This window comes from Protomyctophum parallelum (assembly GCF_964188405.1).
Source record: "Protomyctophum parallelum genome assembly, chromosome: 20".
NCBI classification, from domain to species: domain Eukaryota; kingdom Metazoa; phylum Chordata; class Actinopteri; order Myctophiformes; family Myctophidae; genus Protomyctophum; species Protomyctophum parallelum.
This window is the reverse complement of record NC_139718.1, coordinates 28,627,248-28,647,678: the sequence shown is the minus strand read 5'-3', so window position 1 is coordinate 28,647,678 and position 20,431 is coordinate 28,627,248. Positions and strand designations below refer to the sequence as shown.

At 42.8% G+C, this 20,431-nt stretch overlaps 1 protein-coding gene across 1 annotated transcript in view; it reads right to left on the bottom strand.

The window, feature by feature from the left end:
* slc8a3 (solute carrier family 8 member 3) overlaps window positions 1–20,431 on the bottom strand; it is a 140,009-nt gene that overhangs the window by 34,492 nt on the left and 85,086 nt on the right. Inside the window, exon 3 of the mRNA XM_083792383.1 lies at window positions 19,820–19,926. Within this exon, the coding sequence (XP_083648509.1) occupies window positions 19,820–19,926 (107 nt within the window). The remainder of the gene's footprint in view (window positions 1–19,819; window positions 19,927–20,431) is intronic.

The following is a 20,431-nucleotide window of genomic DNA, read 5'->3' as shown; positions in this document are numbered from 1 at the left end:
TCCGAATTACTTACGCATGATCTAAGGCGTGACTTGAAATTGTAATTGGCTGGCAATACTAGTGGGAGGGGCATATGTAAGCCCACTGCGGCAACCACACTCTGCAATTTTTTTAAATTGCGAATTTTCTAGTTTAGTGTGGTTGCCCGAATGGGCAACCAGACTCTTGTAACTGTGACACTTTATTATTATTTTCTCACTGGAGTAGTCTTTATTTTGACGCTTTATACCTCCCACACTGTACGCTGTACGCACTTGAGCCATATGTCAAATTGACCGGAAAAATCGGGAATCGTGTGCTTGTATTTTGTTAAGAGAAATGTTGTATAGTTTAATTGATATGAATTTATTAGTGAATTAAATTTCCCCATTGACATGAATGGGAAAAGGCAAAAATTCACATAAAAGTATTTGTTCCTCGGAGACTGTAATCACTATAGTTACAAAACTTTTAGGGATATTTCAACATTATCACTAAAATTATTTAACCCTAAAATTTTATCGGTCGGCCTCATGGTGGCGCTATAACAGCCCACTTTACCTTTTGGCTTATAACTCTTGAACCGTAGGTCGTAAAATCAAAATTATTTTTTCCCTGGATTCCTTGGGTCATGACGCATCTCCCCATATAGGCCACGCCCATTTCCGCCATGATAGATTTTCCGCCATTTTGAATTCTGTCCAAAACACACTTTTTGCTTTTCCTCCTACAGATTTTGTCCAAATCTCACAGAAATCGGCACACGTGATCTCTGGACCCATCCAATTAAAACTGAGCCGCAGAATTTTGAAAGTGCGTATCGTTCGGCCGTAATCGTCTTCCGAAGTTAGTAGGAGGGGCCTATATCACAGAAAATGCCATAAATCACGAACGGAATGTCCAATCCATCCCAAATTTCAATCACATGTCCGGGGTGGTTCAATCAACCAAGTTCTAAAAGCAATTCCATTTTCATCCATAGGGGGCGCCGCAAATGCGAGAAATGTAACCGTTTGTCGCAAAAACATGAATTTCGGGGGTTAAATCCCCTCCGAATGACTTACGCATGATCTAAGGCGTGACTTGAAATTGTAATTGGCTGGCAATACTAGTGGGAGGGGCATATGTAAGCCACTGCGGCAACCACACTCTGCAATTTTTTTAAATTGCGAATTTTCTAGTTATTTTCTCACTGGAGTAGTCTTTATTTTGACGCTTTATACCTCCCACACTGTACGCTGTACGCACTTGAGCCATATGTCAAATTGACCGGAAAAATCGGGAATCGTGTGCTTGTATTTTGTTAAGAGAAATGTTGTATAGTTTAATTGATATGAATTTATTAGTGAATTAAATTTCCCCATTGACATGAATGGGAAAAGGCAAAAATTCACATAAAAGTATTTGTTCCTCGGAGACTGTAATCACTATAGTTACAAAACTTTTAGGGATATTTCAACATTATCACTAAAATTATTTAACCCTAAAATTTTATCGGTCGGCCTCATGGTGGCGCTATAACAGCCCACTTTACCTTTTGGCTTATAAATCTTGAACCGTAGGTCGTAAAATCAAAATTATTTTTCCCCTGGATTCCTTGGGTCATGACGCATCTCCCCATATAGGCCACGCCCATTTCCGCCATGATAGATTTTCCGCCATTTTGAATTTTGTCCAAAACACACTTTTTGCATTTCCTCCTACAGATTTTGTCCAAATCTCACAGAAATCGGCACACGTGATCTCTGGACCCATCCAATTAAAACTGAGCCGCAGAATTTTGAAAGTGCGTATCGTTCGGCCGCAATCGTCTTCCGAAGTTAGTAGGAGGGGCCTATATCACAAAAAATGCCATAAATCACGAACGGAATGTCCAATCCATCCCAAATTTCAATCACATGTCCGGGGTGGTTCAATCAACCAAGTTCTAATAGCAATTCCATTTTCATCCATAGGGGGCGCCGCAAATGCGAGAAATGTAACCGTTTGTCGCAAAAACATGAATTTCGGGGGTTAAATCCCCTCCGAATTACTTACGCATGATCTAAGGCGTGACTTGAAATTGTAATTGGCTGGCAATACTAGTGGGAGGGGCATATGTAAGCCCACTGCGGCAACCACACTCTGCAATTTTTTTAAATTGCGAATTTTCTAGTTAGTGTGGTTGCCCGAATGGGCAACCAGACTCTAGTAATTGTAACACTTTATACTTATTATTAGTGTGGTTGCCTGAAGGCAACCATACTATTGTTTTTGTGACCTTTTATTCTTCTTATTATTATAGATAAACTTTATTTTGTCGCGTTATACCTCCCACAGTTTTGTCGCACACACTCGAGCCATATGTCAAAACGACGGGCTACATCGGGAATCGTGTGCTCGTATTTTGCTAAGACATTTGTTGAATAGTTTAATTGATATGAATTAATTAGTGCATTAAATTTCCCCATAGACATGAATGGGAAAATGCAAAAACTCACTTTCAAGTATTTTTTCCTCTGAGACCATAAGGGCTATACTTACAAGACTTGGAGGAGAGATTCATAATAATTACTAAAATTAATTACCTTAGAACTATATCGGTCGGCCTCATGGTGGCGCTATAACAGCCAACTTTACCTTTTGGGGTATAACTCTTGAACCGTAGGTCGTAAAATAAAAAATATTTTTTCCCTGGATTCCTTGGGTTATGACACATCTCCCCATATAGGCCACGCCCATTTGCGTCTAGATAGATTTCCCGCCATTTTGAATTTTGTTCAAAACACACTTTTTGCTCCTCCTCCTACAGATTTTGACCAAATCTCACAAAAGTCAGTAGACATGATCTCGGGACCTATCCCATTAAAACAGCACAGACAGAATTTAGATATTCTGTATCGTTCGGCCGTAATCGTCTTCCAAAGTTAGTGGGAGGGGCCTATTTTACAAAAAACGCCACAATTCACGCACGGAATGTCCGATCCATCCCAAATCTGAATCAGATGTCGAGGGTGGCTTAATCAACGCAGAGACGAAAGCGATTCCATTTTCGACGGGTGCGATGTGGGCAACCACACTTTGCAATTTCCCAGAATTGCCTCTTTCTAGTGTTATTTGTTAGTGTGGTCTTTATTAGTAGTCTTTATTTTGACGCTTTATACCTCCCACACTGTACACTGTACGCACTTGAGCCATATGTCAAATTGACCGGAAAAATCGGGAATCGTGTGCTTGTATTTTGTTAAGAGAAATGTTGTATAGTTTAATTGATATGAATTTATTAGTGAATTAAATTTCCCCATTGACATGAATGGGAAAAGGCAAAAATTCACATAAAAGTATTTGTTCGTCGGAGACTGTAATTACTATAGTTACAAAACTTTTAGGGATAATTCAACATTATCCCTAAAATTATTTAACCCTAAAATGTTATCGGTCGGCCTCATGGTGGCGCTATAACAGCCCACTTTACCTTTTGGCTTATAACTCTTGAACCGTAGGTCGTAAAATCAAAATTATTTTTTCCCTGGATTCCTTGGGTCATGACGCATCTCCCCATATAGGCCACGCCCATTTCCGCCATGATAGATTTTCCGCCATTTTGAATTTTGTCCAAAACACACTTTTTGCTTTTCCTCCTACAGATTTCGTCCAAATCTCACAGAAATCGGCACACGTGATCTCTGGACCCATCCAATTAAAACTGAGCCGCAGAATTTTGAAAATGCGTATCGTTCGGCCGTAATCGTCTTCCGAAGTTAGTAGGAGGGGCCTATATCACAAAAAATGCCATAAATCACGAACGGAATGTCCAATCCATCCCAAATTTCAATCACATGTCCGGGGTGGTTCAATCAACCAAGTTCTAAAAGCAATTCCATTTTCATCCATAGTGGGCGCCGCAAATGCGAGAAATGTAACCGTTTGTCGCAAAAACATGAATTTCGGGGGTTAAATCCCCTCCGAATTACTTACGCATGATCTAAGGCGTGACTTGAAATTGTAATTGGCTGGCAATACTAGTGGGAGGGGCATATGTAAGCCACTGCGGCAACCACACTCTGCAATTTTTTTAAATTGCGAATTTTCTAGTGTTATTTGTTAGTGTGGTCTTTATTAGTAGTCTTTATTTTGACGCTTTATACCTCCCACACTGTACGCTGTACGCACTTGAGCCATATGTCAAATTGACCGGAAAAATCGGGAATCGTGTGCTTGTATTTTGTTAAGAGAAATGTTGTATAGTTTAATTGATATGAATTTATTAGTGAATTAAATTTCCCCATTGACATGAATGGGAAAAGGCAAAAATTCACATTCAAGTATTTGTTCCTCGGAGACTGTAATCACTATAGTTACAAAACTTTTAGGGATAATTCAACATTATCCCTAAAATTATTTAACACTAAAATTTTATCGGTCGGCCTCATGGTGGCGCTATAACAGCCCACTTTACCTTTTGGCTTATAACTCTTGAACCGTAGGTCGTAAAATCAAAATTATTTTTTCACTGGATTCCTTGGGTCATGACGCATCTCCCCATATAGGCCACGCCCATTTCCGCCATGATAGATTTTCCGCCATTTTGAATTTTGTCCAAAACACACTTTTTGCTTTTCCTCCTACAGATTTTGTCCAAATCTCACAGAAATCGGCACACGTGATCTCTGGACCCATCCAATTAAAACTGAGCCGCAGAATTTTGAAAGTGCGTATCGTTCGGCCGTAATCGTCTTCCGAAGTTAGTAGGAGGGGCCTATATCACAAAAAATGCCATAAATCACGAACGGAATGTCCAATCCATCCCAAATTTCAATCACATGTCCGGGGTGGTTCAATCAACCAAGTTATAAAAGCAATTCCATTTTCATCCATAGGGGGCGCCGCAAACGCGAGAAATGTAACCGTTTGTCGCAAAAACATGAATTTCGGGGGTTAAATCCCCTCCGAATTACTTACGCATGATCTAAGGCGTGACTTGAAATTGTAATTGGCTGGCAATACTAGTGGGAGGGGCATATGTAAGCCACTGCGGCAACCACACTCTGCAATTTTTTTAAATTGCGAATTTTCTAGTTTTCAAATGCATCACAGCCAGGGCCTCAGAATAAAGATATTCCAATTATACCTGACCCATCTTTATAACGCACTAACGCAGCATCCTGCCAGCACAGGCATTGATTGGTACTTATATTATATTAACTTTATGTATGTTACAGATGGATTCTCTATGCTTTATGTGAATAGACAGGAATCATGGCATTGCCTTCCCATGAGGTGCTGAAATGAGCACATCTGAACTGTATCTGACCTGCATTGTGTCCTTCCTAGCATAGGCACTGAGCTGGATTTATGCTATGGCTCTGTGTGCTACTATAATGCTATGGCTCTGTGTGCTACTATAATGCTATGGCTCTGTGTGCTACTATAATGCTATGGCTCTGTGTGCTACTATAATGCTATGGCTCTGTTTTTCTGCCCTACTTGATCAATGATCATACTACACTACTACAGCAACACACAGAAGTATAAAACCTACCAGATCTACAAGCTCAAAACACTCTGGGAAGCTGATGTTTTGAGCTTGTCGATCTGCTACTTTTGCTAATTTCAATTTGAATCCTGAAAAGTAAATGCATTTGGTTATGAGGTTTTCACCTGACAGAGACTAAATGTATCATGAGTTCAGTCAGACAACTCACGAATAGATTAAACAATATTTATTGAAGAATGAGTAATGAGTGTGCATATGATATTTGACTTGGCGTTCGGCTCTGCTGGATTTCTCCCTGCTCGGCATGATTAAGCAACATCATAAAACATAAGAGCAGGGAGATAGATATACAATAACCCCCCCCATGGGGAGCATAGATAGCAGAGCCCACCGGTGGTGCTGGGGTGGTGGTGGGAGAAAACATCACATACGACCGGGGAACCATGAGCAGAGGAAGGCAGGAAGAGCATGGAGTCTAGTGAGCTTAAGTAGCCTGCCCACTTAGTCAGCTGACTGCCGCATCAGCGAATGACGTGAGAGACTTGCACACACGTATACTCCCACATAGTAATGCAGCATGTTAACCCCTTGAGCATAGTATGGGCCTTTGAGCAAGCAAGAACTTCCCTTGAGGTTGACTGACTGAACTGACTCCGCCGCTCCGCGTGCTGCGTTTGATTTCAGTCAGACAACTCACGAATAGATTAAACAATATTTATTGAAGAATGAGTAATGAGTGTGCATATGATATTTGACTTGGCGTTCGGCTCTGCTGGATTTCTCCCTGCTCGGCATGATTAAGCAACATCATAAAACATAAGAGCAGGGAGATAGATATACAATAACCCCCCAACACACATACCTTTCGGTGAACTCTCACCGTTGATCCGGGCAGGTGACCCACTATGAATGCACAGTGACGAAATGCAAATATGCATTTCTGGAGCCTGCACGGATTGCTAACCCCCCCAACAAAGCAGAACCGAGAACGCCCTACGGGCACACCCGGGCAGATGTCCCACGCATCCGGGCAGATATCCCGGATATTTTAACTTTACGTGAGCTATGTGTAGCCATGACTGCGAGCCGTGAGGCTTATCTGTGAGAAAGTAATGTGTGGGGTGAAAGCCGGACTCAAAACCCATTGGTTTGGAGTACAAGCATATACTAACCTTAAGCTGAAAAAGGCCTGCATGGCTGCGCTCGCCGATAGGCCATTCCTCTATGCCACTATAGAGGAATATTCTACGCTGCTTTCGCAGGGCTTACGTGTAGTGCAACGCCAATGTTCCTCTACTGCCAGTATGAGGACACACCATTGGCCCAATTACGCCGACGTTCCTTATGAGGAAACGCCATCAGCCTACGGGAATTCTCAACCGATACACATCCGGGCAGATGTCCCACTCGATGGTGACTCGAGAGTGCAAGCTATGCATTTCTGGATCCTGCACGGATACACGTGAGCTGCGTGTAACTATGGCGCATGCCATAGCCGTGAGGCTTACCTGAACTATTTCACAGATCTTACATGTAGTGCAACCATTTATGTTACCCCAACGTTCCTCTAACGCCAGAGTGAGGAAACCACAATTACCCCGATGTTCCTTTAATGCCACTGTAGAGGAACATCAACGAACCATTATTAACATTAGCTTGTGACATGCCACCAATTGAACTACCCCCAGCGACCACCGTATATGAAGGTAATAAGATTACCATTCCTGATCGAATACAGCACTTGCACTCATTACATCCTGAATAAACAACTGAAAGCTCTTCCGATTAGATGCACATGATGATGATTCATGGGCAGATGAGGACCATGGCCTGAGTTTCAGGTGGCGACTGGTGCATCAGCGTGGCAGTAGAATCGGGAGTAGCCAGGGAATGTGCTGAGGAGACCGATAGCCGATTAAGCAGGGCTTACGCCACCTTACGGAATCCGGAACACAGCCGGAGCAGGTTGCCCAATGTAGAACTAAAAGACACGAGCAGAGACAGAGTTACTTATACTTCATCCTGACTGAATGAATTAAAGAGTGAATAGGGGATCCTAAGCACGGAGAGACTTCCCACACCCACGAGCCGAGATACCAATACTTAAAGAGAAGCCTTAGATCTTAATCCTAAACTATTTAAACACCCAAGTGATAATAATAATAAACTTTATTTGTATAGCACCTTTCATCCATAAATGCAGCTCAAAGTGCTTCACAGGGCAGGACACAAAAATATAATACAATAAAACACAAGTGGTTAAAATGATAGAACAATGGCAAGAACAAAATTGAATATAAGAACATAAAATAAACTAGAAAATTCGCAATTTTAAAATATTGCAGAGTGTGGTTGCCGCAATCGTTGATTTTGTAACCTAGTTTTCTTTTCAGCCAGTGCCAATTATGTAATGTAATCCTGGGCGCTAAACTTCCTCTGCCAACCTGGGGGGGCAGCGGACTGACATCATGCCTCCTTCTATGCATGAGGAGTCCAAGCTGCTTCTGAATGTCTCTCCTTATAATACAAGTGGAATCATTGTCTATCCATGTCAATTGCTGGTCTATAGCAGATTTGAATGCTATATTCATTATTTTGGGGACAACCCAGTCAAGGACCCCACTTTGAGAAGTACATAATCTCATTCTGTATCATGAAATATAATAATTCATTAATATGCATGGTTAATCTTGCACAGTTCTTGATTTCTGTAGTGAAACTCCAAAAACCTATGTTACAGTGTCAGAGTGACATATCTTTAAAAACAAAAGATTGTTTTTTTTTTTTTTTTTTTTTTTTTAGTTTTTTGTGGACAAATGAAAGACTGAGAAAGACTCTGTTTGATCAAAATACATTTGACCATGTTGACTTAGTGGTCCGGGCACACTTGGCTCTAAAGTAGCTTGACAGCGCATTGTGAGTCTACAGAGGGTGCGTGACTGAGCTCGAATGGAAGTTTATTCCAGGCCGTTGGGCCGTAGAAGCAAAAAGCTGCCTCTTTTTGTGCATTCTTTTAGGCACTTCAAGTAGGCCAGCATGGAGGACCTGATAGAGACCCTTTATGAATTAACTTAAATGAGCGGCATATGCTCTCAAGCGGCCTTTGAGCAATTGATTCTGAGCTTTAAAGAAGTTAAGCTTCATGTCATGCGGACCCGAGAACTGTTCGATACCACTCTCCAGAACTAAGATGAGATGACCCATGCAAGCAATCTATAAATAATGGTGCAGGATCGACAGCGCTGCAGCCTGCACATGGGTGATGGTGATGGACTTACTTCTTCGCTAGATACTAGAACCATCACTTTCGAAGAAACCCAACCGGCCCACACCGGCTGAAGAAGCATTGGTGAATCTCCTGACTGAGCGACCCGGGACATCTGTGATTGAGCTGAAAGAAAGCTTAGGACCAAAAGATCATCTGGGGTTCATGACCTGATGAACGAATGAGCCACAGATAACAGATAAAACATGATATGATATGCTTTGAGAGAAAGCATGCCTATATATGTGCCTGTCCTGAATAGCCACTTTTTTGTATTAAATATTAATAATTAATTAATATAATTAATTAATTTAACACAGCGCTAAACAGCTTCTATGAAGAAGCAATGACAAAGGCTACGGTTGATTGATAACATATATGCAATTAACTATGAATTGATTACTGTCATCCAATGCCATTAGTTGCAATAACTAAGATGGGCAGAAAACAGCCTTGCCGAGTCATGAGGCCCGAGGGCAGGAGCCTAACTCTTGTTTCAGTAGTGAGCAGATTGATGTACACGTACAGCCCCTGGACGTGACGCTAGTATGACGCAGGGACTTACTCCATCCCGACCATTGGTGCCGAGTGCAGAGGATACCTATGACATAATTATCCTGTTGGGTTAAGGTTAGGGTTAGGGTTACACTTGGATACATTTTCCTAATGCTGTTACTCAATACTATAGTGGCACTGAGCGACATCAAATCAATTACTGATCTGAATACAACTGGCAGAGTACAATCCCAAGACTGCACCGGGGAAACCACAACCGATAGGTCGCACAAGCACTGCGACACGGAAGCCAAGCTTGCTGCGAACATAGACATAGTCTATGGCTGCCTTCCTTCAACCCGGATCCTCTCACGGATAAGTGATGAATTATTGCTTACGAGTTCAATTTAGAGCTCCTGGCAGTGGATGTTAGCTGTGCAGAAATGAAGCAACGCAGCGAGCTGCTAACCTACCACCTTCTGAAACATCTTCAGTCCCACGAAGCAACTGCCATTACCTAATCCCACTCAAGGACTGATCAACAGAACATACAATATGAATCTGAGACATTAAAAGTGACAAATGGGCAATGGGACGCACGGTGACAAGACGCTACATACGTGTACGTATATATTGATCTGAACTTCTGACCTCAAAGAAGGTGAGGAGGGTATACACTAGAGAGACTAGACCGACAGCTAGATAGGCTTGAGGGGCGGACGGAGGCAGCAGTTTGTTAAGGCTTTCAGCTCTTCTCCAAGACAGCTCAACCCGTATAGAGAAGCTGAGACATGATACCACGACAGAGGAAGCACTAATTAAATGCCCATTTAAGAAATACATCCAAAATAAACAGCTAGAAACAAATCTTACAGGAGTAAATAAACTAGACAGAAGGCTATGACACTTGACATGAGATTACTGCAAATGCAATTTGCAATCTTAACCTACTTTAATATGACACTGCACATAACTGAATCGATTGAGATGAATTAACAATAACTTATGTTATGATACTGTCCTGAATGGAAACATGGAAAACTTTAAGAATAATAACTATGCCACATATAAATTCAAAACTGAAACATAATAAATCACATGGAGAAAGGGTGCTAGCTTTAGCATTAGTTTAGCATGAACAAACCCTCATGGCAATGAGGAAACCTCAACAACCACATGGCTACAAAGCAGTAAAGCACCAACTCTATAGAGATTGCCATTGAGGTAGTTAACTCACGGCAATACTTTCAAAGCACATATAAAAAGTGTTAAGTAATACTAGAGTAAGCAGAGTGTGACTGAAGTCTTGCTTCAAAATTAATGAAACTGGAGACAAACAGGCAGCAGAGTTGCCAGATCTTGAGAAAGCAAGCAACTAGGTGTAGAACCTTCCCATACCTAGGACTCACCACGTGAGAACTTAGTTTACAATATATATACCTTAATGACTACAATGACTTGAAACAATACATTTCATGGACGAGGTCATTTGGATCTATGACAGAACCCCAGAACAACGATTAACTACAGAAAACAAGCCCAAAGTTGCTTATAAAAGCGCATGTGGCAACCACTGCACATGAGTTGAGGACCCATAGCTGGAGGGGACAAACACTGCACCTGAGCTGACTTGGCAAAACATCAGCAAAATGAAAGCGTGGCTTTGACTGTAGACACTAGACACGTACCACATTACAATAGAAGCTGCAGCACTGTCTGTGCATCCGGCTTAATTACCAGAACAGGCTATTATGAAGCTTAATGAAGCCACATAATCGAGCTCAGCAGCATTAGCAGACTCATATCAAACTTAATATTGTGCATACAACCTGCAGGCCCTTATCACAGCATGGACAGAAGCTGAGAAGCATAATTTAAGCAGCAGTAGCTGCACACGCGGACAGCAAAGGCAGCAGCAATAACCACGAGGAACAGAAAACATCACATACGACCGGGGAACCATGAGCAGAGGAAGGCAGGAAGAGCATGGAGTCTAGTGAGCTTAAGTAGCCTGCCCACTTAGTCAGCTGACTGCCGCATCAGCGAATGACGTGAGAGACTTGCACACACGTATACTCCCACATAGTAATGCAGCATGTTAACCCCTTGAGCATAGTATGGGCCTTTGAGCAAGCAAGAACTTCCCTTGAGGTTGACTGACTGAACTGACTCCGCCGCTCCGCGTGCTGCGTTTGATTAGTCTGTTGTGAGCTTATAGGTCTGCTATTAAAAGAATAAAGATCCCAGACGATATCAATATATCATTTCACAATATAACATTGCCCATGCAGCCATAGGTCTCTGGCAAATCAATGCATACATCGTTCAAATCAATCAATAATCAATTCATTCAAAAGAGATTAAATGCTAATTTTAAGCATTTGAAGATGCTCAGTCGTCCCACAATATAACTTATGGTTATGGACCACGTGGAGGTGCATGTGTGAGCAAGAGAGAGAGAGAGAGAGAGAGAGTGAGTGAGAGAAGACAGAGAGTAGCTCACACAATAGTATGTGAAGTGCCCTTGGATGCCACAGAGCTCTGTAAGAAAGCAGGGCGGATGGGTCTACGTCAGGCATGACTCCAATGGGAAGTGTCAGGGAGGGAGATTGATTACTGCAGGGAGGAGATGGATATTAATTCTACAGCTGTGTGCACGCAAGTAGACGCACGCACGCGCACACACACACACACACACACACACACACACACACACACACACACACACACACACACACACACACACACACACACACACACACACACACACACAGTGCAACACTATCCGTTTCAACCATGTGTCAGTGTTTATCATCAAAGTTTGTACTGTACACGTGTTCACACACGCAGATGTACATAAAAGATGACACAGCTGACAAGACTGTGCATTTCTTTGTGCCTAGTGGTCTGTTTTTTGCAGTGTCATTTGAAGGTCCAACACTCCCAGGCTCAAGCCCCTAATTCACACTCTAGCCATTCTCTCTCTCTCTCTCTCTCTCTCTCTCTCTCTCTCCTTTAGTTTAGAGGCATTACCACTTTGTTAGACAGTAAGGTCGACATGACTCCCAAATCTGTCATTTTGTTCCCTAAAAAAATGTTGAGCTCTCTACCTGATTCAGGGACCACATCATACGAGTCCTCCGTGACCTCCACTGGCTCCCAGTCAACAACAGAATAGATTGGAAAATACTAATCACCTACAAGGCCCTCAACAACCATGCAGGCTCCCCATTACCTCTCTGAACTCCTCCAATCCCGCTCCCTCGGGTCGGGTGATGTCAACCTCCTTGATATCCCCAGGACAAAGAAACTAACCTGGGGTGACAGGGCCTTCTCTCTGACCACCACCCACTACAAGCGCACAATAATGCGATACGTTGTGAGCTTGTAGATCAGCATTTTTTTGGCACATGACTCCGTTGTATGAGTACACAGTTTATGCCTCAGGCTAGGTTTTCTACGGCTAAAAAGTTTTATGCTCCTCACCTTTTTGAGCTGATCTTGCTCATGGTAATTCTACTTGTTCGAGAGCTCTTTCATATGGTGTTCCATTACCATACTGAATCCCTAACCTTGAATTATGCAACAGGAAAGTGCACTTTTTGCACTTTAATGAATATGGACAGGAAAATATGTATCTGGAGGTTATGACTGTGTATGTATTATACAGTACCTTCCGTCTGTTGACTTTTAGATCTATCACACAGTGAACCCAAGTCAAATCCTCACATACTGCTGTACACACTAAAACTCTCCTAATGTCATCAAGTTTCTCTTCTCTGAATAGATAGAGGATATGCACATGTAAAATACAGTACAGTACCTGCTCAATAAATGTTAAGTCACCAGCTGAATGCTGTAGAGCAGGGGTTCCCAAACTGTCACGCACCCCTCTAGGGGGTGCGTGACATGAAAAGTGTAATGGCGGTTTTATGGTGTTTTTTCTGCACAAATGACAAAATCTGGTCAAACAGGTGATGTATAGAGCAGCTGCATGTCTTTCAGCGCAGTGACATTCTGTGATTATTTGCCATAATCATATAAAAAAAAATCCCCATTTTCGGCAAATACGAGGGGTGTGTGTCTGCTAGGTCAGGAGGTAACAGGGGGTGCACGGCCAAAAAGGTTTGGGGACCGCTGCTGTAGAGTGTAGTGGTAAGGGGAAAACATATGAATTGTGCCATATTTAGTCAATACAGCAGCAATTGCACCAACAGTAACAGGGTGACCATGAATGATGCTCTAAAAGAGCATCAAAAGAGGTGTAAAGAAACATAACACCTGGTCCTGCTCCTCGGAGCAGGACTATAATAGGGCAATGTTAAAAGGGTGGCATTAATTGCGTGCACAGTTTGACTGTAATCAGACACTGCATGCGTTCATGATTTGCAGCATTTTGTTGTAAACGGGCCAGTCGTGCAAACTTTAGATGTCAATCGTAGCCAATCAGGATGGAATATTAAACATCTAACACATCCGTGTTGATCACATGACTATATAGATCATTTGTACCGATTTGTGTGACATTTGGATACAATCTGAAGAAGTAATGTCAAAATGTGTTTTGCAAAACCCTTGAGTACCTATACCGTATACTCTCTCCCCATGCCTTGGGCATGGTGGAGACAATAACTCAAATTAATTGTGCAGTACCTCAGAGTGGACTGGTGCTGCTGATGGTGCTGCATGTGTTGTGTCCATTCAGTGCCTGAGCAGCAAAGGCAATAGTAGCAATTCCACTGGTAGTACAGTGACTTGTATAAGCATCACACAGCACAGGTAGCAGTATAACGTTGCTGTCAGACAGAAACCTATATGTTCATATTTCAAGAGTGTCGTGCAAAAGTAGCAAAAATAGAATATCTATAAGCTCACAGTCAACGCTTCGCAATGTGAACTTGTAGATCTGCTATATATATACATATATATATATATATATATATATATATATATATATATATATATATATATATATATATATATATATATAAATATATATATAAATACACGGCTTGGTTGAATGCTTGATTCTGGTTGGTCAATCGCCAAATTCAGCGGTCTGTTATTTCTGGATAATGACCACAGATCGATGCCTAATCAAACCCTCGGAGAAGCTGTGCCCCGCTGATTTACTGCTGTTTCCAACATGACAGCCATGTAAACACACACACAATGTCATTTACAGCTAAACATTGCTCTCAAAAATGTTTTTGAAAACATTTGAGCGAGAAATAGACGAAGCAGTAGCCGAAAATGGATTCTATTTGATCAACTCACTTCCTTGCTTCCCGACTGTGTTGCAGCTGGGCAGACGCTGTCCAGCGAGACACAGGAAATACCTTGTTTTGTTGCGCTTTGGTTCAATTTATTAATTTATGTATTAAAGTATCCGACTAGCCGTCGTAAGCGGGATAATGTATGGCTGAGTGGTCATTGTTTATAGATAAATCACTGACAGGCTGATTTATCTATAAACAATGACCACTCAGCCATACATTATCCCTTACGTAACCAGTGAAAAGTATTCATAGCTTGTGACTAAACCATGAAAAGGTTTCCACCCGACAGCGATGATACTTCTATCGTACCTGAGTCTACTCTCTAGGGCTGTGTCGATGCAGCTGCAGCAACACCAGCAGCAGCAGTAAAGTGAACCTGACTCTGTAGGGCTGTGTCGATGCAGCTGCAGCAACACCAGCAGCAGCAGCAAAGTGAACCTGACTCTGTAGGGCTGTGTCCATGCAGCAGCAGCAACACCAGCAGCAGCAGTAAAGTGAACCTGACTCTGTAGGGCTGTGTCGATGCAGCAGCAGCAACACCAGCAGCAGCAGTAAAGTGAACCTGACTCTGTAGGGCTGTGTCCATGCAGCTGCAGCAACACCAGCAGCAGCAGTAAAGTGAACCTGACTCTGTAGGGCTGTGTCGATGCAGCAGCAGCAACACCAGCAGCAGCAGTAAAGTGAACCTGACTCTGTAGGGCTGTGTCCATGCATCTGCAGCAACACCAGCAGGAGCAGTAAAGTGAACCTGCCTCTGTAGGGCTGTGTCCATGCATCTGCAGCAACACCAGCAGCAGTAAAGTGAACCTGCCTCTGTAGGGCTGTGTCCATGCATCTGCAGCAACACCAGCAGCAGTAAAGTGAACCTGCCTCTGTAGGGCTGTGTCCATGCATCTGCAGCAACACCAGCAGCAGTAAAGTGAACGTGACTCTGTAGGGCTGTGTCGATGCAGCAGCAGCAACACCAGCAGCAGCAGTAAAGTGAACCTGCCTCTGTAGGGCTGTGTCCATGCATCTGCAGCAACACCAGCAGGAGCAGTAAAGTGAACCTGCCCCAGCCACAACACCATTAAGTGCTGCCGATATTGACCGCGTCAGTGTGAACTTAAGAGAAAGGCAGTGGCACAGCGACCGGCCGTAAACAACTCTGGTCCAGTCTGACAGGTTGCGGTGACTGTCGGCTTGATCAGTTCCCCATTACTCAGCCACTGTCCAAAGTGGGATCCCGCCAGCTTGGAGAGGTCTATACCACCCCGTACCAATAACCACAGCTGTTGCGTTCTGCTCTCTTGGTAGGTAGCGGCATTGAGTGAAGTGTAAGTAACTACTGGTGCTGTGAAAGAGTTTATCAGTATAGGGGGGGGGGGGGGGGGGGGGGGGGGCTCTAGAGCAGGGGTATTCAATTAGATTAGGCCGGGGGCCACAACTGTAGAATTATTGTGTGTGGGGGGCCGCACAGTGTGCGCGCGAAGCGCGGAAATTTGTGGGTTCTCAAAATGCTTTTTGTGCTCAAACACGAAGATTTATGTATATTTCCGCACAGTAATGAGCAGGATAATATGTCTATACAGGTATATGCCACCTTAGAATAGATGTAGGCCTAGACCTATTTGACAGTGCATAAACAGCATTGCTTTGACATTAACGACTGGACGGACACACACACACACACACACACACACACACACACACACACACACACACACACACACACACACACACACACACACACACACACACACACACACACACACACACACACACACACACACACACACACACACACACACACACACACACACACACACACTCACTCTGCTGTGGGCAGTTCAGAAACCCGTCCACGACCACCAGTGACATCATCGTTAGGCAGATTGTTTTTTAAACAAGATTTATTTACGTGAGAATAGTTTATCAGACTATAAAGATCAGATTACATAGAGCAGTGATTCCCAAAGTGGGGTTCGGGGTATGGGGACCCCCAGGGTCCTGGAGGCAGTTCCAGGGGGTCCCCAGGGAAATGATGGTTTGGAACCAAATGGACCCTTATGGGTCTGTAACTGTAACTGTGTACAAATGGAACCAAATGGACCCTAACAGGGTTTATTATTGTGAGAATGACGGCTTCCATTTTCGCATTGCAACTTTTCAGGATTAGAAAGCCTGCAGTTTCTATTAGCTTGGATTCTCCATTGATGTCACTGTTGGGTGGGTTTCTGAACTGCCCACAGCCCTCCTATGTGACACAGACAGAGTAGAAAAAAACGTGTCATTTTATCATGATTATTAGTGAGGACCTATTATATGAAGATAGGTTGAAAAGTGGTCCTTTAATGATTACCGTCATTATGGTAATCAAACAATTAATATCGCACACACCATACCTGTAAATTTTATTATCCCTCTTATTATTCTAAAAAAAAAAAAAAAAAAAAAAAAGATTTTTTTTTGTTTTTTTTTTCAAAATTCTTCCAGGGGCCACAAGGGGGCGCTCCGCGGGCCGCATGTGGCCCGCGGGCCGCCAATTGAATATCCCTGCTCTAGAGTCTATAATGTATGACGAGAGAGGAGGACAACTGGGAAAATAAAGTAAAACAATACAAAGGCTCTCATAGAATATTCATCAATTCCACTCCTTTGCTCACTCTTGGTTTTAATAAGGAGAAAACAAACCTAATCAGCCCCACGTTGGGCAGCTACAAACAACAGCATAATCACGGCATCATATATTAAAACTGGAATTATCATACCGTTCCGAGATGCAAGGATCAGAGAACAGCACATACGGTATGCTGGCAAGACCAGAAAGAGTCTGTGTGAAGTCTTTCTGCTAATTGGTTGGTGTTGTCGTTTCTTCATCAAATTTTTCATTTGAAATTTTCTGGATATTTCATCACCATCTCATTTTGCATTCATTAAGGAATGCTGAAAGTACAAAATAATATTAAAGTTACGACTTTTTTCATTATCTATTGATCACATTCACAGCAAACATTTATAACTATAGATTAAACATTCATTAGCCTCTGTATTAAAACCGTAAATAAACATGGATCCTGAATGATCCAGTGTCAACACACAGTAGAGTGGTGAAGGGGGGTTGATGTAATCATTCATATTACTTGCTTCATCACAATCCCTTTAAATCTCCATGAATAATTAATTAACATGCTGCATGTACAATGTCTTTGACATTGGTGCACTGCAGGGATGTATCGACAGAGTGTAAGAGTACATTACTGTACTAGCACCCATCCTACAAGGACAACACAACCTCATGCCAAGTACGAGGACACAGATGTCTGGAGTTACTGCAGATTCACAGATTAAATCACACCTGCTTGTCAGGGAACCCTAGCAGTAATACTGGTTTTCTGTGCTACTGTAGCAGGTAGTTATCTGCATTCATCTACTGTCCTTCCAGCTTGTCCTTGTGGCTTTCTAATCAAGGACTAGACAGACCTGGAACGCCAATTAACTATCTAGGAATCCAGCAGGGTCCCCCCTCTGTAAATGCTCCCCGAGTACACACTTGTAGTTAACTTAACACTCAGGATTTTGCAGTGCAAGGACCAGAGCTGGGAGACACTGGCCTAGATATTAGAAATCTATTTACAGGCATGTCCTTGTGACCCAACTAGTTAGTAGGCTACGTGTACCAGATAGACACAGACATAATGCATTTTGACTCTGACAGTTTCCTCACAACAGGAAGGTCTTGGGTTTGAGTCCCACTGGACCATTTCTGTGTGCAATTTGAATGTTCTCCCTGTGTTCACACAGGCTTCTCCCCACACCACACCACATGCATGTCAGGATTGATTTGTACTAGCGCCAGCACCCTTGACCAAAAGGCACTGGCTCTATAGAGCTGGAGCGGTCCCACTCCCCAAGCAATGGAGAATGGCTGCTAATAGTTACGCTTAATTTGTTGCTCACCGGTGTCATGTGCCGAAAATAGCCAATCTATATGAGCTTGTAGATCTGCAGATATGATCTACAACTTAAGCATGAGATCTGCTTGTAGATCTGATTTTTTATTTTTTATAATTTAGAAATGTTTTGTGGTTAAGTGGTTAAGTAGTTAAGAATGAGGATTCTACTGTGTATGTATATTCTAAAATAAGCCGGTTTAGTATTTTGAGCGATGCAACAGTCCCCTAAACAAAAGATTGTTGTACCTGCATAGTAACGGCTCTGACTCACAGAACACAGGGAGGCCTGTGTGCTACACCAACAAAGCTGCCAGCTCTAAATGAGCATCACAGAAGTGTTACATTCTACACCCCTCCGCACCAGCTTGCAAGCTTCTACAACATCGCCTGGACTCACTGTTCACAATTTGTATGGGTCATGATTCACAAGAAATACCCCTTTGTGCCCGTGTGCCCATGCCAAAATGACGTAGGCATCTGCAACCTCATCGTAGGGTAGCTTGGTAAACCCTCCTGGTCATGGAATTCACATTTAAATTTCATTCAGCAGACTGCTGAAATTAAATGAAATGTGAATTCTGTGACCGGGATGGTCTACCACTCTACCAGGCTAAGCGTAAGGACCATACAACCTTTGTTTTGGAACAGAATGGTCAGTGTTTGTGTTTCAAACTGAATTCTGTGAATTTCTGTTTCAAAAGACAGACTCACTAGATGTCTCAAAGTGTTATCCTAAGTAACAGTAGAACCAAATCACTACACCGTAACAGAAAAACAAATCTCTCGTGTCTCTTGAGCTACCTACCAGTCAATTCGTTGAAACATCCGACAGCTAAAAGAGGGTCAAAATGTATTTTATTCATATTCTTTGCAACCAATCACTCTCAACGTAGAGTAAAATTGCAGCAAGCAGGAAGTAAAAACTAAAAACAAGTGATCCTCTTACTGTGGCAGCGTGTCTAACTGCTCTCTCCATCTATTTCATGCAGATGACAATGACAAGTCTGTCTGTAGTGAATGTATTTGGAAGGTGGGAATGTGAATGCACTATGTAGGGTAGGGTGTGAGAGAGTGCTCTGGGGTGTACAGTGAAGGGGGGTGAGAGCCAATGGCATGAACAGAGATACAGAGAGAAAGCAAAGGGTGAAAGGAGCAGTGAGAAAGAGAGGGGAAGGCAACTGAAGGAACTTACTAGTGAAGGAGGCTGCTAGGACAGACAGACAGACAGACAGACAGACAGACAGACAGACAGACAGACAGAAGGAGGACAGACAGACAGACAGAAGGACAGACAGACAGAGACTTGGGAAGTAAAAAATAAAGAGAGGAAAATAAAAGGAAATAAATGGGGAGGGTGTTAGGATATAAGAAAGAAAGATATTAGCGCACCTTTCTGTAGACTCATGTCCACCATGCGAGGTTCAGCCAGCTCCATGAAGAAGTTCTTGTTCTTCTCATACTCTTCATCATCAATAATCTTCACCTGAACAATTTTGCTGTGAGAGGAAAGAGAAAGAAGAAGATAACAGGAGAGCAGGGAAGAGGGAGAGAGAGGGAGAAGAAGAAAAAGGTTAATTGAGAATGGCGGGAAGCAGTAAGTGTGCTGTGTGAGTAAGATTAATATTCAGCGTACAGAAAAGGTTAGAAGGTGGAAGGTCAACTGTCCCCCACTGCAGAACCCCCCCCCCACACACACACATGCATGCGCACACTCCCATGCAGTGACCAGCCTGTCACTGCATGGCTTGCTAGAGCACATTCATGCATTCAAAATGAGCTTATTGGCTGACATGGGTGTCATGACAACCACATTTATCACAACGGTCTGATATAAGTAGAACAGACTCTCTCTCTCTCTCTCTCTCTCTCTCTCTCTCTCTCTCTCTCTCTCCATCCTTAAAGGAGGCATTTTTTGAGAGGGGGCACCTAAGAACTCAGCGAGCCGAAAACAGCGGCGTCGCAATCAATCAGGGTGTTAAAATGTGTAGAAAGGACATTTTT